Source organism: Ahaetulla prasina, chromosome 2 (genome assembly GCF_028640845.1).
Source record: "Ahaetulla prasina isolate Xishuangbanna chromosome 2, ASM2864084v1, whole genome shotgun sequence".
NCBI lineage: Eukaryota > Metazoa > Chordata > Lepidosauria > Squamata > Colubridae > Ahaetulla > Ahaetulla prasina.
The window spans coordinates 5,074,919-5,100,511 of record NC_080540.1 but is presented as its reverse complement, the minus strand read 5'-3'; the positions used below and the strand labels follow the sequence as shown (position 1 = coordinate 5,100,511).

Genomic DNA, 25,593 nt, shown 5'->3' with positions numbered 1-25,593 from the left:
AAAGGTTGTGTTGAAAAAAAGTGCTCCCAAATGTTGTTCACAGCTGAGGAGATTTATCTCTGCTATGGACTTTTTGGTGCCTTTTTAGCTTTGATTTACTAGGAAAAGGTTTTTCGCACTCTGTGCACTTGTAAGGCCACACTCCTGTGTGATTTCGGGTGTGCAGGTGAAGTGCTGAAGATTGGGCAAAACATTTCCCACACTCCACACATTTATAGGGTTTCTCTCCTGTATGGATTCGGCTGTGACTTATAAGGGAACCTGAATGAGCAAATGTTCTCCCACACTCCAAACATTTGTAGTTTTTTTCCCCTGTGTGAATTTTCACATGACTCCTAAGGGCTGATGAGCTACGATAAAATCTTCCACAGTCGTTGCATTGATGGGTTTTATGATGGCTCAAAGGCTCCATGAGAAGCAAAAGATTTTCCACATTCTCGCATCTGAATGGCTTCTCCTGTGTGGAAGATTTGATGGCGTTCAAGGTGTTGTTTTTGGGAAAAGCATTTCCCACACTCCCCACATTTGTAGGGCTTCTCCCCCGTGTGGATTCTCTGATGAATCTGAACTCGGGTTGGTGAAATAAAACTTTTCCCACACTCCCCACATTTATGGGGTAGGTCCCCTTTGTGCCACTTCTGATGTGTTTGAAGTTCATGAGAAAACACAAATCGTCTCTCACATTCTGGGCATTCATAGGGTCTCTCTCCAGTGTGACGTCTCTGATGTTGCAGCAAGTTTGATTTCAAGGTAAAACATTTCCCACATTCAAGGCACTTTACATTTTTCTCCCCTGTGTGTGTTTTCTGATGTTTCCGAAGAGTTGAGCTGTCAGTGAAACATTTTCCACACTCAAAGCATTTGTAAGGTTTGATTCCTGCATGGATCTTCTCATGGAGCCCAAGACCTGACTTCTGAGAAAAGCTCTTCCCACATTCCCAACATTTATACGGTTTCTCCCCTGTGTGAATTATCTCGTGGTTTATAAGATGGGCTTTTCTACGGAAAAATTTCCCACATTCCAGACATTGATACGGTTTCTCTCCTGTGTGGATTTTCTGATGTCTAAGAAGGTGTGACTTTCGACCAAAGCATAAGTCACATTCCTCACATTTATAGGGTTTTGGTATCGTGAGGCTTTTGAGATCTTTGGAGTTTTTCCCAGAGAAAAATTTCTCACACTCCAAACCTTGACTGGATCCCCTTCCCACATGGACCTTCCTGTGGGTCAAAAGGAGGGATCTGTGAGCAAAGGATTTCTCACACTCTGAGCATTCATGGGTTCTTTTGGGCGTTCTTGGAGGGCTGCTTTTGTCTGATGGGAGATCCAAGCGTTTCCCACGCTTCATGCTTTCCTTTGGATACTGCCTTGGGCAGAATTTCTACTATCTCTCGTTAGTTGTCTTGAAAGTAAATCTTTGGTCACAGTTGTTTTCCTGGTGATGGAACAAAAAAGAAGAATGAGAACATTATTTCCTTTCAAGAAACACAGAAAACCACAAAATTGTTGAAGGGAAGATGCTGACATTTGTAAACTGCTCAGAGAGTGCTGTAAACCACTATGTATCTATAATAACAAGCGCAACAGTGAGGGCAGAATTGCAGTTCTTGAGCAAAGCGGTCACATGATCTCTCACATAATGACCGCTTTGCTGAACAAGTGAGATGGGAGTCCAGTTTTAGTCATAAGTCGAGGACTGCCCATAGGAAACACAAATAATGAAGGCAAAAACTTTCACTGCATTGCCGTTTTGACAAATAAAGATAAAAAACAAAGGCGAATATACGTGTCCCAGGATGAAGTTGCAGGATCCAATCTGGGTAGGTCAGCGGGATCAGAGCTTTTGCCTTCTGAGCTTTCGGACTCGTGCTGGAGCCCATCCTCAGAGAACTTCCCACCAGCAGAGTGTGTGCTATTCTGTGTGTGGTCCACAGACACAACCACACCACACAGACAATAGCATACGCTCTGCTGGAGGGAAGTTCCCTGAGGATGGGCTCCAGCACAAGACCTAAAGCTCGGAAGACAAAAATCTCTGATCCTGTTAACCGACCCAAATTGGAACCATAAAAAACAAATGCTTATGTTCTAAACCAAGATTTAATAATAATAATAATAACAACAACAACAACAACAGAGTTGGAAGGGACCTTGGAGGCCTTCTAGTCCAACCCCCTGCCCAGGCAGGAAAGCCTACATCATTTAACAAAGATTTTGATGAACCAAAATGGAAGAAACCAGCAGGATGAAGTCCAAAGGGAGCCAAGGCATAGTTGTGAGTAGGAAAACTCAAAGGAAGGTGAGAGAGATCAGATGGGGAAGAGCATGTGTGAAAAGGGCTGATCTCCTCCCATTCCCCAACCCCACAGCCAAAGAGGTTCAGGCAAGGTGTCCAAGCAGAGTTTGCTAGGAAGTGGGATGCTGGCTGGCCTTGAAGCAGCATCTGGAGGAGACACGGCCCTTCCCTTCCTTCCCCCCCCACCCCAAGCCTTCTGCCTCCCCCTGGTTCTTGGCAGCCCATCAGGGAATAGTAGGGAAGCAGAGGGAAGCGTCAGGTGGCAACCAGCCTCAAAACCTCCTTAAAACCATAAGAGAGGCTTTGTTATTAAACTGGGAAAGGATTAAAAAAAAATCGCTATTTAAAAATTCCAGTCCGGGTACCAACTATTGAGGCATTTTCATATTCAATAATACTTAGGAAAGAACAAATTGTTAGATATAGTGAATTGTTGAATGAAAAGGGTGATCTAAAAACTATGCAAGAACTAGAAACACAAGGTATAAAAATGAATTGGTTTTCTTATTTGCAAATACTCTCCAGATATGATAAAGATTCCAAAACAGAAGGTTTTTATAGTAATTTGATTAATTTAGATAAAATTTTAACAGGTACCGATGACAATTTAATTAGGAAATTATATGGGTATTTATTAGAGTTTAAATTAGAAGACGAACAAGTTAAAGAGATGAAGATTGCTTGGGGGGAAAATTTTGGACACGGGATTGATTTAGAGGTATGGCAAAAATTGTGGACGCAAAATTATAAAATGACGATGTCTACTTCAAATAAAGAGAATTTGTACAGGATGTTTTACAGGTGGCATCTTCCCCCGACAAGAATAGCCAGAATGTTTAAGAACAAATCCGAAAAATGTTGGAAGGTTCACCAGATATTCCCATATGTGGTGGACATGTGCAGAAACTAAAAGATATTGGACTAAAATCCACACATGGTTGGAAAAGATGATAAAGAAACATATACACTTTAAGCCAGAAGTTTTCCTATTGGGAATTATACCCAAAACATATAATAGAGAATTTAGATATTTGATTGTGAATGTTGTAACAGCAGCTAGGATTATGTTTGCTAAGAATTGGAAAAATGAAAAATTACCATTGCAAGACTCAATCATTAGGAAAATAATGGAATGTGCAGAAATGAGTAAATTGACATTTGAAATCAGAGAGCAGGAACACAAACAATATTATAAGATATTGGACCTTTTTATCAATGGCTAGAAGGGAAAATATGTTAAAGAGATTTGAGAAAGGTTTTTATAAGGAAAGATGTTGAGTTATATAATTGATTTAAGAGGATGGAATGGATGATGTATAATATTAATTTAGAAAAACCTATATGAAATGAGAGAATGAAATGTCACAGTTAACTAAAGTATTAACTGATCAAAATGTTTGGATATATATTAGACTGATAAAATATAAGTAGATAAATTAATGATATGTACATGGTGAAATTGCACAAAAGATTTGTAATCAGCCCACCGACACACTGTATTTGGATTGAAGATGGTTTTTTGTTTTGTTTGTTTAAAAAAATAATAAATAAATAAATAAAAAACCTCCTTAAAACCTTTGCTTTGTAAAACATCCACCATAAAGGGCCACATCACAGCCCCTTCAGGGCAAAAGAAGGAAAATACCGATTTCTCCTGATTCTACCAAGCCTTTAGGATCGGAAGCAGATTAAACATTGGCATAAGATCAAAGGATCTCATTGTTCTCCTTTTAAATTGAGCTCAAGGAAAAAGGATCCCTTGTGGGTTAAGAAAACATGAACTCAATTCAATTAATTTAAAGCTTTTCTTTCACCCAAACTCTCCCCTCCCCATTGTGTTAAGAGCACATTACAAACCTGAACAAACGTTTTAAAGCTCCGTTTACTCAATTTTCCCAACTGCACGTGCAGGATGTGGATGCTCAGAGGCTTCGATCTCTTACCGACCAGAGAGATCTTTTGAAGCAATTTCCCCAAAGCTCCACCCCGGATACACCCGGAGCCCCCCCGGGGAGCTTAGGCCGGACGAGGGGGCAGATCCGGGGACGGAGCCCCTTTGCCCCCCTGGAGGGGAGAGAGGGATCCGTTCCCTGCAGGCAACGCCAGACTGGATCTCTGCGAGGAAATCCTGCGAGCCGGAAGAGCGGGATCCGCTGCTCCCTTCCTCCTGGTGAGAGAGGATCTCCTGGGAGGAGGGGCGGCTTAGAGGCTGGAGGGAGAACGGCCCCATCTGCTCCGAGGAGGATCCAGAAGACTCTCCCGAGGGATCGCCGGGCGAAGCAGGAATCTCGGATGGAAGCAGAGATCCGGAAAGTGGGAGGGGAAAGGGGCGGGGCCTCCTACTCTCCTCTCGGGCTCCATCCCCGACTTGAAGCCCCTCCCCCTCTTCTTTGCCCTCCCCCTCCCCTCTATTCTCCCCTCCCAGGCAGGACCACGTGCTCCGAAACCTCCTCCGTTCCTCCGATGGGCGTCGGTGTGGAGGGTTCCTCTGCCCATGGGAAGAGTGTCTCTGTCTGCAGGCTGGAAGCGGGATTTCCTAATCCCCAGAGACGCCAAGACAGGAAAGAGGAAAGTTTGGGGGACGAACCCAGATCTCCCCATTCTTCCTATGGAGGCAACCCAACCCAAGAGGGTAACAAGCCACCCAAGCCACTTTTTTTTTTATTTACATTTATATCCCGCCCTTCTCCGAAGACTCAGGGCGGCTTACAGTGTATAAGGCAATAGTCTCATTCTATTTATATATTTACAAAGTCAACTTATTGCCCCCCAACAATCTGGGTCCTCATTTTACCTCCATTATAAAGGATGGAAGGCTGAGTCAACCTTGGGCCTGGTGGGATTCGAGCCTGCAGTAATTGCAGGCTGCTGTGTTTTAATAACAGGCTATCTTACAGCCTGAGCCACCACGGCCCACTGTGAAATGGAGATGATTTTTTTATTTTTATTTATTGATATCCGCCTTTATTATTTTTACAAATAACACACAGTGAATGTATCCCACACATCTTTCTTTACCTAATTGCCTCACAACAACCCTGTGAGGTGTTTTAGGCTGAGAAAGTGACTAGCCCAAGGTCACCCAAGTTGGCTTTCATGGCCAAGGCAGGACTGGAACCCTTGGCCTCAGGCTTTCTAATGCAGGGCCTCAACCACTAGGCAGAATAGAATAAAATAGAATAGAATAGAATAGAATAGAATAGAATAGAATAGAATAGAAATTTTTTATTGGCCAAGTGTGATTTGACACACAAGGAATGTGTCTTGGTGCATAAGCTCTCAGTGTACATAAAAGTTCATGAAGAATTCTATCCAATAAATATTGGATGTCGTGGGTGTTGATGGGGAATGGTCATCTTTTATGATGGGGGGACTTCAGTTCCTAGAATTCAAATCAGAAGCCTCTCTCAAGGGATCCAGCCCAGATCCTCGCCAGGTGAAGGGAAGGTAGAGATCCAGCCAGAGGGAGATGAGAGGTGGGGCGGAGCATCTGGTTTTATCTCAGGCTCCACCCACTTGAATCCCCGCCCCTTCTTCCCGCTCCTGCTTTCAGCTAGGTCGAGGACCTTGGGTTCTGGAAACCCTTTGTGCGTTTCTGTGATTGTGTGTTTGTGTCTGTGGGCATGCTGGAAGCTGAAGTGCTGCAGATGCCCTGAAAGCAGAGGTGAAATGCTCAGCACAGCTGTAATCGTCGGAACCTTTTTTTTACTTTTTTAAAGCATTTTTTTTACTATGGTTCGGGAGAATAGGTAGGAAAAAATGCTTTAAAAAGTTTAAAAAAAAAAAGGCCACGCCCACCCAGTAACATGACCCACCACCAAGCCAAGCTCACAGAACCGGTAGCAAAAAATTTTGCATTTCACCACTGCCTGAAAGAGTTGAGCAAAAAGGCCCCATAAGAGTTGAAGAGTTCTTGGGGCTCCCAGAGGTTGGTTGTTGCCCTGATGATGTTAACTAGTTGGGTAATGAGACGTCTCCGGAGAAACACCAAGGACCCCCCCATTTCCACCCTGAGCTCTTCTCCCTGATTGATTCTAAGGCTCCTGGTGTTTCTGTAGCTGGAGAAGAGTGGGGGGGATCCTGACAGAGAGAAAGAGCAGCTCTGAGGGGAACTTCCCTGGTGCTACAGTGGGATCCACTTCTGGGGATCCAGATATCCTCATCAAGGGGCTCACAAGGGGCAGGAAGATGACAGTAGCCCTCCTGAAGTAGCCAATAGGAGTCCGGCTGATCTCAGCTTCTGAGCACATCAGCAATGATGTCACAAAGGACATTTCTATGGGATCAAGAGGGAAGAGACCACTTCCCAAGTAAAACAGCTAGGAAAACATTGTGCTGCTTAGAGCTGGGGAGGAGATACTATTTAAAGGATTAACAGAGTGGGAAGGGACCTTGTAGGTCATCTAGTCCAACCCCCTGCCCAAGCAGGAGACCTTACATCTGCCTCTACCTAGGATCGAACTCACAACCTCCTGATTGTGAGGCAAGAGCTCCATGGAGAGAATTAACCACGGTTAAAGGCAAGTGATGAGTTAAGCTGGGTCTCATTTACTGAATCCCACAAAAGCCTTGCATTAAATTTAAACTCTGAACTGATATCTCTAGGAAAATTTGGTAATTGGTTCCAGATTGACAGAAATAAGTAAGAACATTTAATGTAACATGGTATATGAATACTGATGAAATATCACAGTAAGAAAATAACAAGAATATCCATAAAGGAATTTAAATACATTCTAAATTAACAGATTGACAGAGTTGGAAGGGACTTTGTAGGTCATCTAGTCCAACCCCCTCCCCCCCCCCGCCCAAGCAGGAGACGCTACACCATTTCTGACAGGTCAAATTAAAAAGATGACAAGCTTTTTTTTTTAATTGAAAAGGTTTTACAACAACAATTAAATTTTTGCCCTCCCCTCCCCCTCTTCCCTCCCACCCCCGATTTCCCGGAGCAAACACAAGGTATAGTTCAATAAACAAACAGTCATACATTAAATTTTTAAAATCTAATCCTTCTCTCTCACATAACCTGACTTCTTCCATTAAAATCAAAAACAACGTCCTTCATTCAAAGGCAATCTGAAATTTCTTAATCTGATATCTATTTTGAATATAATCAATCCAATTCTTCCAGTCTTTTGATGACAAGCTTTCTTTAATATCAATAGGCCAGGGAGCTTTTTTCTCATTGTACCACAATTATGACCTGCTTTTGTGGGGTTTTTTTGAAAAGATTTCAGGATAAAACCTTTTCTATGCCAGAAAGATTTCTAGGGGCCTTCTCTGAGGGGATTCACAAATGCAGGACAACAATTGTCTCATTTCAAGGAACAGATTTTCCACACGCCAAGCGTGGATGTGGTTTCTCACCCAGGAAGAATCTCCAGCCCTCTGAGCACCTGGAGGGTTTCTGGAGGGCATTTTTACCTCCAGACCCAGGTAGACATTCCAGAAAAATATTCCCAACACACCAAACGCACACTTTATTTTTCTTGTCTGTTGGGGTCTCCAGAGGTCTCAGTGGAGTCAGTATTTTGCAGAGGATTATGGGTGTAGGAATCCTTATTGTGATCCCCTCCCCAGATCCCCCCTCCAAAGGAAGAGGGCTAGAGAAGCATGGATATTACGTTCCTTGCAGCCCAGAGAGTTCCTGGGGGTCTCTTCCTTTCTCTCGTATTTCCTGCCACTTTGGGGGGCAAAGAGGCCCCACCAGGATCCAAGGTACCCTCCAGAGCTTTAGGGGGACGGATGGACCAGTTGAGTGTCTGCCTGCCTTCTTCCACCCTGGGAAGATGGAGGAGGCCCATCAGGAAGAAGCTCCCCTTTGCCTCATTTTCCTCCCCCCTCCAGGCCCCCCACCGAGGGTGAGTCCTGCTGGGACTGACAGTTCCCCATCTCTCCTCTAGGGGGCATCTCCGGTAGCCTCTTGCAACAGGTTTCCCGCCCCTCCTCTGAAAACCGTGGCTCCATCCTCTAGCAGCTGCTGGGAACCATGGATCCTGGACTCCCTGATGGCCTTCCTCCGCCTCTTCCTCCTTCCCGTAGCCCATCCCCTGATCCAGTGGAGGTCCGAGAGCCACTTCCTCAACCCACTTTGGCTGCACAGATGGCAAAATCTGACTGCCATCCAGTGGTGAAATCCAAATTTTTTTACTACCGGTTCTGTGGGCATGGAGTGGCTTGGTGGGCATGGCTTGTGGGCGTGGCACACCTCATTCCTGGGGGAAGGATATTGCAAAATGTGCATTCCCACCCCACTCTGGGACCAGCCAGAGGTGGTATTTGCTGGTTCTCGGAACTGCTCAAAATTTCTGCTACCGGTTCTCCAGAACCTGTCAGAACCTGCTGGATTTCACCCCTACTGCCGTCTTGTCTGTTTTGAGCCACCCAGTCCATCTCCTGAAAAAGGCCCTCTGGATTATTTTAAAAAATACCTTTATTCAGCATTATATACACAGAAAGTTAGTAGAAGTATTTGTGTATGAATATATGAAAAAGACAATGAAAAAAATTTCTTCCAAAAATATAAAAGGAAAAAGAAACTTTCCCTCTTCATCCTCAGCCAGCAGATTCAACAATAAAACTTTATCACTGAATAAACAACCAGATTCATTCCACTCTTCACCCTTTTCTCCTCTTTAAATTTTCACTTCTCATTGATCAACAAAGGCTAGTAAAAATTAAGAGAAATACCTGGTTCCTTGACTTACGACTGAAGGGACTTACGACAGGCGGAAATCCATTCCAAGTTGTGGTCATAGGTCAAGGACGTCCTGTACTCTGCGAAACATTTTATCAACTCCCCACATACTTATAACTCTTTTGTATAATCACTCTGGTAAGTTTATAATGCGGCTTTGCGAGTAACATATTCTCACACTCCCAACATTTACACCCTTTTGCCTCATTGTCTATTCTGTGATGTTTTTTATCTCTGCTAAGGACTTTTTGATGCCTTTTTAGTTTTGATTTTCTATGAAAAGGTTTCTCACACTCTGTGCACTTGTGAGGCTACTTTCCTGTGTGACTTCGGGTGTGAACGCGAAGTGTTGAAGGATTGAAAAAACATTTCCCACACTCCAAACATTTATAGGGTTTCTCTCCAGTGTGGATTCGCTGATGGTTCACAAGAGAATCTTTCCGAAAAAAACATTTATCGCACTCTGAGCATTTGTGGGGTTTCTCTCCTGTATGGATTCGGCTGTGATTTCTAAGGTTACCTGAATGAGCAAATGTTTTCCCACAGTCTAAGCATTTGTAATTTTTTTCCCCTGTGTGAATTTTCACATGAGCTCTAAGGGCTGATGAGGTACCATAAAATCTTCCACATTCGTAGCATTGATGTGGCTTCTCCCCTGTGTGGGTTTTATAATGTGTCCAAAGTACTTCCTTATAAGCAAACGATTTCCCACATTCTACGCAGCTGAATGGCTTCTCTCCTGTGTGAGTTTTATGATGTCTCCGAAGTCCTCCACGAGAAGCAAAAGATTTTCCACATTCTACGCAACTGAATGGCTTTTCTCCCGTGTGGCGACGCTGATGCCTTTTGAGGGTTGCTTTTCGGGAGAAGCAGTTCCCACATTCCCCGCATTTGTAGGGTTTCTCCCCTGTGTGGATTCTCTGATGAATCTGAACATGGGATGGTGAAAGAAAACTTTTCCCACATTCCCCACATTTATGGGGTAGGTCCCCTTTGTGCCACTTCTGGTGTCTCTGAAGGTCCCCAGAATACATAAATCGGATCTCACATTCTGGGCATTCATAGGGTCTCTCTCCGGTGTGGAGCCTCTGATGTTGCAGCAAGTTTGATTTCAAGGTAAAACATTTCCCACATTCTGGGCACTTTTCGTTTTTCTCCCCTGTGTGTGTTTTCTGATGTTTCCGAAGAGTTGAGCTGTCAGTGAAACATTTTCCACACTCAAAGCACTTGTAAGGTTTGATTCCTGCATGGATCTTCTCATGGAGCCCAAGACTTGAGTTCCGAGAAAAGCTCTTCCCACATTCCCAACATTTATACGGTTTCTCCCCTGTGTGAATTCTCTCGTGGTTTATGAGATGGGCTTTTCTACGGAAAAATTTCCCACATTCTACGCAGCTGAATGGCTTCTCTCCTGTGTGAGTTTTATGATGTCTCCGAAGTCCTCCACGAGAAGCAAAAGATTTTCCACATTCTACGCAACTGAATGGCTTTTCTCCCGTGTGGTGACGCTGATGCCTTTTGAGGGTTGCTTTTCGGGAGAAGCAGTTCCCACATTCCCCGCATTTGTAGGGTTTCTCCCCTGTGTGGATTCTCTGATGAACCTGAACATGGGATGGTGAAAGAAAACTTTTCCCACACTCCCCACATTTATGGGGTAGGTCCCCTTTGTGCCACTTCTGGTGTCTCTGAAGGTCCCCAGAATACATAAATCGGATCTCACATTCTGGGCATTCATAGGGTCTCTCTCCGGTGTGGAGCCTCTGATGTTGCAGCAAGTTTGATTTCAAGGTAAAACATTTCCCACATTCTGGGCACTTTTCGTTTTTCTCCCCTGTGTGTGTTTTCTGATGTTTCCGAAGAGTTGAGCTGTCAGTGAAACATTTTCCACACTCAAAGCATTTGTAAGGTTTGATTCCTGCATGGATCTTCTCATGGAGCCCAAGACCTGACTTCTGAGAAAAGCTCTTCCCACATTCCCAACATTTATACGGTTTCTCCCCTGTGTGAATTATCTCGTGGTTTATGAGATGGGCTTTTCTACGGAAAAATTTCCCACATTCCAGACATTGATACAGTTTCTCTCCAGTGTGGATTTTCTGATGTGTAAGAAGGTATGACTTTCGACCAAAGCATAAATCACATTCCTCACATTTATAGGTCTTCAGTCTGGAGGAGCTTCTGAGACCTTTGAAGTCTTTTCCAGAGGATTTCTCGCCCTCCGTACATTCACTGGATCCACTTCCCACATGGACCTTCCTGTGGGTCAAAAGGAGGGACTGGAGAGTAAAGGATTTCCCACACTCTGAGCATTCATGGGGTTTTTGGTCATTTTGTGGAGTGCTGCTTGTGTCTGAAGGGGGATCCAAGAGCTTCCCAGGCTCCATGCTTCCTCTTGGCTGCTGCCTTGCTTTGATTTTCTACTATCTGTTGACAGGTTGACTTGCAGGTCAATCTGGTCGCAATCTTTTATCCGCTGTTGGAAGGAAACACAAGCAGAGAAGAGAATTTCCTTTCCAGAAATTTAGAGTCACAAAATCTCTAGGAGGAAAACATTTATGTTGTTGGGGTCATTAAGGAATTTTTTGGGGGTTATTAAGTGAATGGAGACCCAGAGAAGAAGTGGAGGGGTGCCTGAAGGGGTTGGGGGACACCCTGGAAGTTCAGCACAGGCCACGCAGTGGGGTACAAAGTTGCAGCCGCCCCAGAAGCCTCAGTCGCCCCATCTGGGCCCTGCAATGGGGCAGAAATGCCATGATGGTGCCTTAAGTGGAGGCCTGGGGCCTTCAGCTATTTCAGCCATCAGCCACTGACCTCAGGCCTGGACTTCAGCCCCTGTCACTGCTTCCACCCAGAAATGTGTCCTTAACCCCCAGGCAGGATTAAGGCCTTTGCAGCACTCTGAGCATTCAAGTGATGTGCGAGTGTCCCAAGGCTCCTCTAAGCTTCTCCAGGACCCCCTCAAGTCAAATAGGGCTGTGCTGGGACTCCAATGGCCTCCCCTGCCCTCGGCCCCCCTTCCCTGAGACAAAGACATGCTTCTTATCAGGGATTTCATCCACTCAACGATCAGTGAAATCGTTACACTAATTGAGTAAAGACATCATGTGATACCTCACATAATGGCCACTTTGCTAAACAAGTGAGATTCCAATTCCATTTGTAGTCATAAGTCGAGGACTACCTACAGGCAACCCAAAAGATTAAGGCATCACAGAAGCCAAAGAGGAGGAAAGAGAGTTGAGGTTAGTGTAAACAACCCATTTCTTCTCCCCTTTTCTTGCTTTTTCTGATTATTCCACCTATGAGCTCCATCCCATCATGACTGGTTGATCCTGGCTTCCACCCAGACACGTTTCCTCTCCCTGCATGGATCCGTTTCACAGCTCAGTCTCTTCCTCTTGGGAAGACCATGCAACTCTCCTTTGTGCTATTTATTTATTTGCGGTTTAAATTTATTTGCCACCCATCTCTGCGAGGGGCTCCTCCAGGCGTCTTATGGGAGTAAAAACGGAGAAAGGAATATAAGTGTAAAAACAACAGTATCAAGTAATGAAATGAGAAGCCATGGGACACACAATGAAGGTACAGTAATGTCAAATGAAAAATGGAGGGTGGGTGAAGCAGTGAGTGCTGGAGGAAATAGGCTTGGCTATCAGTCTAGTAGCCCCCTCCTCTCTACCTGCCCCACAGGGGTCCTTCAGTAGGAAGGGCCACACCTGCCTTGGGCAAGAAGGGAGGGGAACAGAGCAGCTGCTGTCTTTTCCATCAAGAGTTTCCCTCTGGGGCCACATCTGGCTTCTTCCACAAACCCCAATTTAGCACAAGACACAGGACTGGCTGGATTGAGGTCCTCCCTCTGCATTTCCTACCCGGATGGGAGAGAGGCCGGCCGATTCCCTGGGCCACCCCAGGCTGCTTGTCTGATGCCCTGAGCACAACCAGGTCCGACCAAAAGGCTGTCTATATTAGAAGGGGAAGTTCAGTCAGGCCATCCTAAAAGAGACTCAACCCCAGAAGATCAGGCAGGAAAAGAGGAGGGGGAAAGGGCTCCGATTTGGCATTTCATCCTTCTCCAGGAGAGCCAGCACAGGCACCCCGAAAAGGATCATTGCTGATCAGAGAAAATAAAGCTACATAGACCTTCTCAAAGTTGAAACAAACGATCCTGTTTGTTATCGCAACTGGCCCGAAAGCAATAGAAGAAAAATAGATAAACCAACAATCTGTGACATGGCTTAATCCTGGGATAAACTTGATCCTACATTTTCTGAAAGGGTCGGGTGGAGGGGCTCACTGAATAGCTTCAGAAGGAAAAGACCCAAATAAAGGATCCCCAATAAAAGATCCAGAGAATTGCAATTAAAATTTAAACTTTAGGAGAAGGCCTAAGAATTTCAGCTTACTAAACTGTAACCCCCAAGTGCATTGTGGGACAAGGCCTAAATAGGAACAATCTCACACATCATAGCTAAAATGGAATCACTGAACCAAGACCCAGTTTGGGCCGAGAGAACATTTCCCCATGAAAGAATAGAATAGAATAGAATAGAATAGAATAGAATAGAATAGAATAGAATAATAGAATAGAATTTTTTATTGGCCAAGTGTGATTGGACACACAAGGAATTTGTCTTGGTGCATTTGCTCTCAGTGTACATAAAAGACCATCAAGAATCATAAGGTACAACATTTGACGAATGTCATAGGGTACAAATAAGCAATCAGGAAACAATCGATATCAATATAAATGGTAAGGATACAAGCAACAAAGTTACAGTCATAAGTGGAAGGAGATGGGTGATGGGAATGATGAAAAGATTAATAGGAGTCCAGATTTAGTAGATAGTTTGACAATGTTGACAGACCAGATGAAGGCTGGGCGGGGCAGCCGCACCTCCACTTGAGTCCCCAGGCAGCCTCTTTCGGCTTCAGGGCTGCATCCACTCAGCAGATGCGGCTCCCCCACTCCCTGGCCTTCTGCCCAGGGTCCACCTCCAACTCAACCAAGAGTGGCTTCTTACAACTAATATTGATTAAACAAATCATGCCTTCACTCTGCACCTTGGCAGAAAAACCCAATTTTATCACATTGCCACATAAAGATTTTAAAAAGGCTTATTTTCCAAACCAAGTTTCATTGACTCACCTTTAAAGTTACAGCTAAGAGGTCTCTGTTAGCTTTCTGAGTCAAGGTCAGGGATGACCCTCACCGCTGACCAGTTTGATTTCTCCTTAATTGATTGGCCCTTTGTGCAGGAAGCTGCTTCTCCAACCAGGCCAAGATTTCCAAATTTTCAAGAATGGATCTTGATCAAAATGTTGTGGCTTCTGATCCAAGAACGCCCCTTTCTCCTTTCTGGAGTTCACTGGTCTCCTGCAGAGAAATGAAAACAGCTCAGATGCCGACAGTAATACTGAGCTTAAGCTATAAATTTTTTGCTGAGGACACAAAATAACAGGAGGTAGAATTGAGATTCAAGAAGATCTTGATGGGCCAAAAAGAAGGAAACCAGCAGGATGAAGTCCAACAGGGACCAATGCATAGTTGTGAATAGGAAAACTCAAAGGAAGACAAGCGAGAACAGAAAAGGGCTGCTCCTTCCTCCTCTTTTTGGAGGCTGCAGGGCCACCAAGATAAGCTACTTTGGACAGGCGTTTTAAAATCATGCAAGACAACCTTCTGGCCATCAGCTTGTTCTGGGAGCTCTTACAAGACCAGCCTCCAAACTTCCTAAGAGTTTGTGGATTGTAAAACACCCACCAAGGAGGGTCTGCCACACTGATAGGAGTAAGTGAAAGGTCTTCAAAAGTTAAAATCATAAGAGGAAGTAGCTGCAAGCGGAAATACCTGGCTTAAAGATAAAACAAAGCGAACTGAAAAACAGGAAAGACAAAACTAAAACGGAAGAAGAGGAAAACCCCTATGGTTTAAAGAAGCGATAAAATAACTAGGAACTCGAAAACAAGCTAAAAGAGTCAAGAGACAACTGAATATTGACCCTCCTTGCATAGATTGTCTACTCATTCAACTTCACATGTCATGTATGATTTAGCATGTTTGGGGAGGGAAGCAGGAAATATGTAGAAGATGATAGGTGAGAATGGAACCCCATGTTATCTCAGCCAATGGGGAACCAGGAGAGATGGGCGGCCATTGTAGGGAATTTATAAAGGGGTTGATTTGAGATGATGAACTTTGGAGAGAATCAACTTTGAAAGATTCTCCCCGTTTATGGCAATAAAAGAAACGGAAGGTCTTCACTGTGTCTTGGCTGCTTATTGGTCAGCCACGTTTGCCACTGGTTGAGATGGAAAGTAGCCAGGAGGACATCACAGACTCAAAGCTACTTTGGACAGGCGTTTGAAAACCACACAAGGCGACCTTCTGGCCATCAGCTCGTTCTAGGAGCTGCTCAGGAGATCAGCCTCCAAACTTCCTTAGAGTTTGTGGATTGTAAAACATCCACCAAGGAGGCGATGCCACATCCCAGCCTTCCCATTGCAAGAAGGTCAGTCTGTGTTAAATCCACTTTGCATATCTCAAAACACCTTTTAAAGCTTTTAAAAGGTTTCCTGCATTTTTGCAACTGCACTTGAGGGAAACGGATGTTCAGAGGTTTCCTGTTCAAACGGACCACACAAAGACCTTCCTCCCTGGATCCACCCGGAGCCCCCCGGGGAGCCTTGGCCGGGCGAGGAAGGGGACGATCCAGCCCGGGGACGGAGCCCCTTTGCCCCGCTGGAGGGAAGGGAGGGATCCGCTCACTGCAGGCAATGCCAGAGCCGGATCTCCCCGAGGAAACCCCGGCAAGCCAGAGAGGGATCCGCAGCTCCCTTTCTCCTGGGGGGGGCGGAGATCTCCTGGGAGGAGGGGCAACCCCACCTGATGCGAGCGTAATCCAGAAAGCTCTCTCGAGGGATCCAGCGCCGATCCTCGCCGGGCGAAGCGGGACACGCGGAGGGAAGCGGAAATCCAGGCAGTGGGAGCAGAGAGAAGTGGGGGCGGGTCTCCTGCGCTAATCTAGGACTCCGCCCCCTCCTTGCAGCCCCGCCCCTCAGCAGCCTCTTCTCCTCCCCCTCCCTCCCTCCCTCCCTCTCAGTCTCCCCTCCCAGCCAGGAAAGCTGCCCTGTTCCTCCGATGGGCGTCGGTGTCGAGGGTTCCTCTGCCCATGGAAAGAAGGTTCCCCTGCACGGTGGAAGCGGGGCTGCCCCTCCTGCTCCAGGGTGTTTGTGTGAGCTTGCACGAAGCCCGGCACAAAGAAGCCCCTTTGAAGTTTTTCCCTTGAGGATCTCTGTTCAAAGTATCAGTAATCTTCAGTTACCTATTTTCTTTTTCTTTTTTGGTGTTCCTTCCTACCTGGATAATAAATATTTATTTTCACTCCCAGGAACTTTGAATTCACCTGTCATCAGATCTTTCACTGATCTCTTAACAGCCATTGGTACAGAGCTTACACAATGACCCTCCATCGTGAGAATGAAAAGGGGGGGGGTCTCTGAGCATGGGTGGGTCTTCTCCCATTCTTTGGGTTCCAAATCCCCAGAGACACACACACACACACACCCGGACAGAGTTTGGGGGAGCAGCCCAGATCTCATGCTTGTTCCCATGGAGGCAGCACAATACAACAGGGAAACAAGGCTGACAATATTGCCAAGCCACTGCAAAATAGAAATGATTTCCTTTTTCCTTTTTTATTTATATCTGCCTTTTATTATTTTTACAAATAACTGTTTATCAATACCTGGGACAGGGCAAAGCTGGGATTGGAGGATTGGAGACTGAGGTTTGTGTGTCTGTGTCTACAAGGGGAGCCTGATCTCTTTGGGTCTCTTGATTTTGGTTTTATGGGTCTGGGTCATAGGTCCCATTTGCAGATCTGTCCGTCATAACTGCAAATGGTCGCAGGTTGATGGCTGCCTGGAGTGAACCTTCATGGCTGCATCTGCTCTCTGCTTGGAAGGGGTGGAGAAATGCCAGAAGCCCCCCTGAAGTAGCCAATAGAAGACTGGCAGATCCCAGCTCAGCCAAGATGTCATAAAGGAGATTTCTATGGGGTCAAGAGGGAAGAGACCACTTCCCAAGGATAACAGCTAGAGTTGTATTTAACCAGGGTTAAAGGCAAAGGAGGAGTTAAGGTAGGTCTCCTTTAGTGGGGTTTATGAATCCCACAAAAAGATCCTATTAAATGTACACTATTTGAAGTGATATTTTGATGAAAAATAGATATATTGGGTTTGGATTTATGGAAATAGGCAAGAAAAAGATTTAATGTACCACAATATATGAATAATAATGTAATATCTCTGTAAAGAGTCAGAATAGACTTAGAGGAATGTAAATTTATGGTTAAATCTACAAGTGTGCACACAGTAGCTTTAACTGCACACACAACAGCCTCACAATAACTGAATTTGGGGTTACATGAAATTCAACTTAGTATCAATTGCTCTCTACATGGGGCTCCCCTTGAGATGCACTCGGAGGCTTCAGTTGGTCCAGAATGCAGCTGCTGGTGATAGAGGGAGTCTCACGAGTTCTATGTGACACCTCTCCGCGCAGACTGCACTGGCTTCCTGTTGCCTTTCGGGTGCATTTCAAGGTTTTGGTTACCACCTTTAAAGCGCTCCATGGCTTGGGACCTGGGTACTTACGGGACCACCTGCTGTTATCTCATGGCTCGCACAGAGGGCCTTCTCGGGGTGCCGTCCGCCAGACAATGTCGGCTGGCGGCCCCCAGGGGAAGATCCTTCTCTGTGGGGGCCCCTACTCTTTGGAACGAACTTCCCCCTGGTTTACATCAAATACCTGACCTTCGGACTTTTCGCCGCGAACTGAAAACATATTTGTTTGTTCGTGCGGGTCTTTCTTAAATTGGTTAGTTTAAAATTTAAAATTTCTTTTTTAACTGGGGTCTTTTAGATTTTTAACTATTTTAATTTCGGCCACACTGTGTAATAAGTTTTTAAATTTATTTTTAACTGTATATTGTCTCTTTTTACCTTGGCTCTACACCGCCCTGAGTCCTTTGGGAGAAGGGCGGTTTATAAATCTAATAAAATAAATAAATAAATAAATAAATAAATAATAAATATGAACACAGTAGCCTTAATTGCACACACAACAGCCTCATAGTAACTGAATTCGGGGTCATATGAAACTCAGCTTGGTATCAATTTAGAATTTACAATAAATTGATGTCATAATTTTGTGATCTACATGTCCTAAATAAGATGCGGTTCATTTAATCACAGGTGTGTCAGACACATATCGGTGGCCACCAATGATCTGCCCTTAAGAACAGGGATCCATCCAAATTCCAACCCAGGACATTTCTCCTAAAGTTCCCCTTTGAATTCCACACAGGAAGTCCAAAGTGTCCAGTGGGGGGAGATGGAGCCCAAAGAATCGGAATGGCAGCTGTTTCTACACAACTGGTGTTCTGTCCGTTTTAAAGGGCATCAAACACAGAGCTAAAAAAAAACAGCAAGATTTTGACTAAACACTGTGGCGCAATTTGACTGCCATCTTGAGGTTTTTGACATACCCTGAAAATAGTCCTCTTGATTATTTTGAATAATAATTTTATTAAGGATTGTATTTACAGATCCAACAAAGAAACAATATAGGTATCTCTGTGTCTGTATGAAAACATGAAAAAGACAATGTGTGAAAAATCACTCCAAAAAAGATAGTAAGATCCTCTTCCTCTTTAGCAACCATATTCAACATCAATATTTTATGACTAAATAAAGCTCCAGATGCATCTTCATTCCACCCTCACCCCATTTTCTCCTCTCTAAATCTTCAGAGTTCTCTTTATTGACCAACAAAAGTCTGGTAAAAATTAACAAAAATACTTAAACTGTAGCATCGTATGACCGGAAATCCATTCCAAGTGATGGTCCTAAGTCGAGGACTTCCTGTTCCCTGCAAAACATTATATCTACTCCACACATAAATTACTAATGTGGCTTTTGTGAGCAAAACTTCCTCACACTCCCAGCACCTGTGCCCTTTTGCCTCATTGTGTGGTCTCCGATGGGATTTAAGGTTGCTTGACTAGGAAAAACATTTTCCCCACATCAAATATTTGTACAATTTCCCTTCTGTCACTGTGTGAAGTTCCTGGTAAAGGTTTCCAACTGAATATTGGTAAAAAAAGGGTTTCCAACGTTGTTCACAGCTGAAGAGATTTATCTCTGCTATGGACTTTTTGGTGCCTTTTTAGCTTTGATTAAATAGGAAAAGGTTTCTCACACTCTGCACACTTGTGAGGCTACTTTCCTGTGTGAATTCGGGTATGCACGTGAAGTGTTGAAGGATGCGCAAAACATTTCCCACACTCCAGACATTTACAGGGTTTCTCTCCAGTGTGGATTCGTTGATGCAACACAAGAGAACCTTTCTGTGAAAAACATTTATCGCACTCTGAGCATTTATAAGGTTTCTCTCCTGTATGGATTCGGCTGTGTTTTCTAAGGGAACATGAATGAGCAAATGTTCTCCCACAGTCTATACATTTGTAGTTTTTTTCCCCTGTGTGAATTTTCACATGACTTCTAAGGTCTGATGAGGTACGATAAAACCTTCCACAGTCGTTGCATTGATGTGGCTTCTCCCCTGTGTGGGTTTTATGATGTGTCGAAAGGTTTTCCTTTTGAGTGAAACATTTCCCACATTCTACGCAGCTGTATGGCTTCTCTCCTGTGTGGAGCCTCTGATGGCTTCCAAGGGTTTGTTTTCGGGAAAAGCATTTCCCACACTCCTCACATTTGTAGGGTTTCTCCCCCGTGTGGATTCTCTGATGAATTTGAAGCTCTCCTGGGAAAATAAAACTTTTCCCACACTCCCCACATCTATAGGGTAATTTTTCTTTGTGCCACTTCTGGTGTCTCTGAAGTTCATAGGAATACATAAATCGCTTCTCACATTCTGGGCATTCATAGAGTTTCTCTCCCGTGTGACCTTTTTGATGTCGCATCAGATGAGATTTCTGGGTAAAACATTTCCCACATTCGAGGCACTTTTCGTTTTTCTCCCCCGTGTGTGTTTTCTGATGTTTCCGAAGAGATGAGCTCTCAGTGAAACATTTTCCACACTCAAAGCACTTGTAAGATTTGATTCCTGCATGAACCTTCTCATGGGCCCAAAGATTTGAGTTCTGAGCAAAGCTCTTCCCACATTCCCAGCACTTGTAAGGTTTCTCCCCTGTGTGGATTCTCTCATGGTTTCTGAGAGTGCCTTTTTCACGGAAAAATTTCCCACATTCCACACATTGATAAGGTTTCTCTCCAGTGTGGATTTTTCGATGTGTACGAAGGTTTGACTTTTTACCAAAGCGTAAGTCACATTCCTCACATTTGTAGTTTTTTAGTGTTGGGGGCTTTCTGAGATCTTTGGTGAGTTTTCCAGAGAAGGATTTGTTCTGCTCTAAACCTTGACTGGATCCTCTTCCCACATGGATCTTCCTATGGGTCAAAAGGAGGGACTGGAGAGTAAAGGATTTCCCACACTCTGAGCATTCATGTGATTTTTGGTCGTTTTGTGGAGTGCTGCTTGTGTCTGACGGGGGATCCAAGAGCTTCCCAGGCTCCATGCTTCCTCTTGGCTGCTGCCTTGCTCTGATTTTCTACTATCTGTTGACAGTTGACTTGCCGGTAAATCTGGTCGCAATCTTTTATCTGCTGTTGGAAGGAAACACAAGCAGAGAATAGAATTTCCTTTCCAGAAATGTAGAGTCACAAAATCTCTAGGAGGAAAACATTTATGTTGTTGTGGTCATTAAGTGATTTTTGGGGGGTCATTAAGTGAAGGGAGACCTAGGGAAGAAGTGGAGGGGTGCCTGAAGGGGTGGGGGATACCCTGGAAGTCCAGCACAGGCCACGCAGGGGGGTGCAAAGCTGCAGCCGCCCCAGAAGCCTCAGTCGCCCCATCTGGGCCTTGCAATGGGGCAGAAATGCCTTGATGGTGCCTTAAGTGGGGGCCTGGGGCCTTCAGCCATCAGCCCCTGACCCCAGGCCTGGGCTTTAGCCCACTGTCACTGCTGCCACCCAGAAATGTGCCCTTAACACGTTTCCTCTCCCTGCAAGGATCCATTTCACAGCTCAGTCTCTTCCTCTTGGGAAGACCATGCAACTCTCCTTTGTGCTATATATTTATTTGTGGTTTAAATTTATTTGCCACCCATCTCACCGAGGGGCTCCTCCAGGGATCTTATGAGAGTAAAAACGGAGAAAGGAATATAAGTGTAAAAACAACAGTACCAGGTAATGAAATGAGAAGCCATGGGACACACAATGAAGGTACAGTAATGTCAAATGAAAAATGGAGGGTGGGTGAAGTAGTGAGTGCTGGAGGAAATAGGCTTGGCTATCAGTCTAATAGCCCCCTCCTCTCTACCTGCCCCACAGGGGTCCTTCAGTAGGAAGGGCCACACCTGCCTTGGGCAAGAAGGGAGGGGGACAGAGCAGCTGCTGTCTTTTCCATCAAGAGTTTCCCTCCGGGGCCACATCTGGCTTCTTCCACAAACCCCAATTTAGCACAAGACACAGGACTGGCTGGATTGAGGTCATCCCTCTGCATTTCCTACCCGGATGGGAGAATCACGATCTCTAGGGCCACCCAGGCTGCTTGTCTGATGCCTTGAGCACAACCAGGTCCAACCAAAAAGTTTTATATATTAGAAGGGGAAGTTCAGTCAGGCCACCCTAAAAGAGATTGGATCCCAGAAGATCAGGCAGGAAAAGAGGAGGGGGAAATGGCTCCGATTTGGCGTTTCATCCTTCTCCAGGAGAGCCAGCACAGGCACCCCGAAAAGGATCATTGCTGATGAGAGAAAATAAAGCTACATAGACCTTCTCAAAGTTGAAATGAATGATCCTGTTTGTTATCCCAACTGGGCCCAAAAGCAATAGAAGAAAAATAGATAAACCAACAATCTGTGACATGGCTTAATCCTGGGATAAACTTGATCCTACATTTTCTGAAGGGGTTGGGTGGGGGGCTCACTGAATAGCTTCAGAAGGAAAAGACCCAAATAAAGGATCCCGAATAAAAGATCCAGAGAATTGCAATTAAAATTTAAAATTTAGGAGAAGGCCTAAGAATTTCAGCTTACTAAACTGTAACCCCAAGTGCATTGTGGGACAAGGCCTAAACAGGAACAATCTGCACACATCATAGCTAAAATGGAATCACTGAACCAAGACCCAGTTTGGGCCGAGAGAACATTTCCCCATGAAAGAGTAGAATAGAATAGAATAGAATAGAATAGAATAGAATAGAATAGAATAGAATAGAATAGAATAGAATAGAATTTTTTACTGGCCAAGTGTGATTGGACACACAAGGAATTTGTCTTGGTGCATCCACTCTCAGTGTATATAAAAGAAAAGACCATCAAGAATCATAAGGTACAACATAAGAGATAGGTTTGAAAGTAAAGAATAGTAGAGGAAGATAGAGTGATCAAACAATTGTATATAATCAATGAATTAAATGATAAAATAAACTATAGAATCATAAGGTACACTTGATAGTCATAGATCAGCAATCAGGAAACAATCAATATCAGTATAAATGATAAGGATACAAGCAACAAAGTTACAGTCATAAGTGGAAGGAGATGGGTGATGGGAACGATGAGAAGATTAATAGGAGTCCAGATTTAGTAGATAGTTTGACAATGTTGACAAAACCAGATGAAGGCTGGGCGGGGCAGCCGCACCTCCACTTGAGTCCCCAGGCAGCCTCTTTCGGCTTCAGGGCTGCATCCACTCAGCAGATGCGATTCCCCCACTCCTGGTCTTCTGCCCAGGGTCCACCTCCAACTCAACCAAGAGTGGCTTCTTACAACTAATATTGATTAAACAAATCATGCCTTCACTCTGCACCTTGGCAGAAAAACCCAATTTTATCGCATTGCCACATAAAGATTTTAAAAAGGCTTATTTTCCAAACCAAGTTTCATTGACTCACCTTTAAAGTTACAGCTAAGAGGTCTCTGTTAGCTTTCTGAGTCAAGGTCAGGGATGACCCTCACTGCTGACCAGTTTGATTTCTCCTTAATTGATTGGCCCTTTGTGCAGGAAGCTGCTTCTCCAACCGGGCCAAGATTTCCAAATTTTCAAGAATGGATCTTGATCAAAATGTTGTGGCTTCTGATCCAAGAATGTCTCTTTCTCCTCTCTGGAGTTCACTGGTCTCCTGCAGAGAAATGAAAACAGCTCAGATGCCGACAGTAATACTGAGCTTAAGCTATAAATTTTTTGCTGAGGACACAAAATAACAGGAGATAGAATCGAGATTCAAGAAGATCTTGATGGGCCAAAAAGAAGGAAACCAGCAGGATGAAGTCCAAAAAAGACCAATGCATAGTTGTGAATAGAAAAACTCAAAGGAAGACAAGCGAGATCAGAAAAGGGTTGCTCCTTCCTCCTCTTTTGGGAGGCTGCAGGGCCACCAAGATCCTGGGGCCCAAAGCTACTTTGGACAGACATTTTAAAATCATGCAAGACAACCTTCTGGCCATCAGCTTGTTCTGGGAGCTGCTCACAAGACCAGCCTCAAAACTTCCTTAGAGTTTGTGGATTGTAAAACACCCACCAAGGAGGGTCTGCCACACTGATAGGAGTAAGAGAAAGGTCTTCAAAAGTTAAAATTGTAAGAGGAAGTAGCTGCAAGCGGAAATACCTGGCTTAAAGATAAAACAAAGCGAACTGAAAAACAGGAAAGACAAAACTAAAACGGAAGAAGAGGAAAACCCCTATGGTTTAAAGAAGCGATAAAATAACTAGGAACTCGACAACAAGCTAAAAGAGTCAAGAGACAACTGAATATTGACCCTCCTTGCATAGATTGTCTGCTCATTCAACTTCACATGTCATGTATGATTTAGCATGTTTGGGGAGGGAAGCAGGAAATATGTAGAAGATGGTAGGCGAGAATTGAACCTCATGGTATCTCAGCCAATGGGGAACGAGGAAAGATGGGCGGCCATTGTAGGGAATTTAGAAAAGGGTTGATTTGAGATGATGAACTTTGGAGAGAATCAACTTTGAAAGCTTCTCCCTGTTTATGGCAATAAAAGAAACGGAAGGTCTTCACTGTGTCTTGGCTGCTTATTGGTCAGCCACGTTTGCCACTGGTTGAGATGGAAAGTAGCCAGGAGGACATCACAGACCCAAAGCTACTTTGGACAGGCGTTTGAAAACCACACAAGGCGACCTTCTGGCCATCAGCTTGTTCTAGGAGCTGCTCACAAGATAGCCTCCAAACTTCCTAAGAGTTTGTGGATTCTCAAACATCCAACAAGGAGGCGATGCCACATCCCAGCCTCCCCATTTCCCTGAGGTCAGTCTGTGTTAAATCCACCTTGCACATTTCAAAACATATTTTAAAGTTACGTTTGCTCCATTATTGCAACTGCACTTGAGGGAAACGGATGTTCGGAGGCTTCCTGTTCAAACGGACCACACAGAGACCTTCTGAAAGTAACTTCCCCAAAAGTTCCTCCCTGGATCCACCCGGAGCCCCCCGGGGAGCCTTGGCCGGGCGAGGAGGGGGCAGATCCAGCCCGGGGATGGAGCCCCTTTGCCCCCCTGGAGGGAAGGGAGGGATCCACTCCCTGCAGGCAACGCCAGAACCGGATCTCCCTGAGGAAACCCCGGCAAGCCGAAGAGCGGGATCCGCAGCTCCCTTCCTACTGGCGGGGGAAGATCTCCCGGAAGGAGGGGCGGCCTGGAGGCCGGAGAGAGAGCAGCCCCACCTGACGCGAGCGTAATGCAGAAAGCTCTCCCGAGGGATCCACCGACGATCCTCCCAGGGCGAAGCGGGACACACGGAGGGAAGCGGAGATCCAGGCAGCGAGAGCAGAGAGAAGTGGGGGCGGGGCTCCTGCGCTCATCTAGGACTCCACCCCCTCCCTGCAGCTCCGCCCCTTAGCAGCCTCTTCTCCTCCCCCTCCCTCCCTCTCAGTCTCCCCTCCCAGCCAGGAAAGCTGCCCTGTTCCTCCGATGAGCATCGGTGTCGAGGGTTCCTCTGCCCATGGAAAGGTTCCCCTGCACGGTGGAAGAGGGGCTGCCCCTCCTGCTCCAGTGTGTTTGTGTGAGGTTGCATGAAGCCCGGCACAGAGAAGCCCCTTTGAGGTTTTTCTCTTGAGGATCTCCGTTCAATGTGCCAGTAATCTTCAGTTACCATTTTTTTGGTATTTTTTCCATTTTTGTTGTTCCTTCCTACCTGGATAATAAATATTTATTTTCACTCCCAGGAACTTTTAATTCAGCTGTCTACAGTCAGATCTTACACTGATCTCTAACAGCCATTGGTACAGAGGTTACATGGGCACCCCCCATCCTGAGAGTTTAAATGGGGGTTTGTGTATCTCTGAGCATGGGTGGGTCTTCTCCCATTCCTTTGCTAATCCCCAGAGACCCCAAGACAGGAAGGAAGAGAGTTTGGGGGGACAGCTCAGATCTTGTGCTTGTTCTTGTAGAGCAGGGGTGTCCAAACTTGGCCCCTTGAAGAGTGGTGGACTTCAACTCCCAGAATCTAAGGGGCGTGCATAAGAGCACCAGCCTGCCTACTGTCCCTGT

General features: G+C 45.1%; 3 protein-coding genes across 14 annotated transcripts in view; all 3 read right to left on the bottom strand.

Annotated features, from left to right (window-relative positions):
- LOC131192719 (zinc finger protein 260-like) overlaps positions 1-16,081 on the bottom strand; it is a 38,561-nt gene extending 22,480 nt beyond the window's left edge. For 8 of the 11 annotated variants that reach the window (XR_009153782.1, XR_009153783.1, XR_009153786.1 and 5 more), the window contains exons 1-3: positions 15,881-16,081; positions 14,144-14,371; positions 8,991-11,470 (exon numbers count right to left, since the gene is read on the bottom strand). Coding sequence is in view for 1 of the 11 variants with exons in the window: in XM_058172146.1 (XP_058028129.1) it covers positions 9,309-11,381 (2,073 nt within the window). In the remaining 10 variants the exon portion in view is untranslated. Of the gene's footprint in view, positions 1-7,248; positions 11,471-14,143; positions 14,372-15,880 lie in introns of those variants that run through there. The other 3 variants (XR_009153780.1, XR_009153781.1, XM_058172146.1) reach the window with 2 other exon arrangements.
- LOC131189509 (zinc finger protein 239-like) lies at positions 390-7,067 on the bottom strand. Its single transcript, XM_058165614.1, has 2 exons — positions 4,155-7,067; positions 390-1,436 (listed from the first exon to the last, which is right to left on the bottom strand). The coding sequence occupies exon 2, from the start codon at positions 1,347-1,349 to the stop codon at positions 390-392; it is 960 nt and encodes a 319-aa protein (XP_058021597.1). The 5' UTR covers positions 1,350-1,436; positions 4,155-7,067.
- Positions 16,082-18,579: 2,498 nt separating the features above from the next.
- Positions 18,580-24,903, bottom strand: LOC131192772 (zinc finger protein OZF-like). Of its 2 annotated transcripts, none has more exons than XM_058172274.1 (3): positions 24,768-24,903; positions 22,979-23,206; positions 18,580-20,685 (listed from the first exon to the last, which is right to left on the bottom strand). In XM_058172274.1, exon 3 carries the CDS (start codon positions 20,595-20,597, stop codon positions 19,278-19,280), a length of 1,320 nt encoding a protein of 439 aa, XP_058028257.1. In that variant the 5' UTR covers positions 20,598-20,685; positions 22,979-23,206; positions 24,768-24,903; the 3' UTR covers positions 18,580-19,277. The 2 variants fall into 2 exon arrangements, with proteins under 2 accessions (XP_058028257.1, XP_058028258.1); XM_058172275.1 differs by having other exon boundaries at positions 18,580-20,682.
- Between the last annotated feature and the right edge of the window lie 690 nt (positions 24,904-25,593).

Coding starts and splice junctions, on each gene's coding strand:
- LOC131189509 (XM_058165614.1), bottom strand. CDS start 1,349: ATGAAGCGTGGGAAACGCTTGGATCTCCCATCAGACAAAAGCAGCCCT.
- LOC131192772 (XM_058172274.1), bottom strand. CDS start 20,597: ATGGAGCCTGGGAAGCTCTTGGATCCCCCGTCAGACACAAGCAGCACT.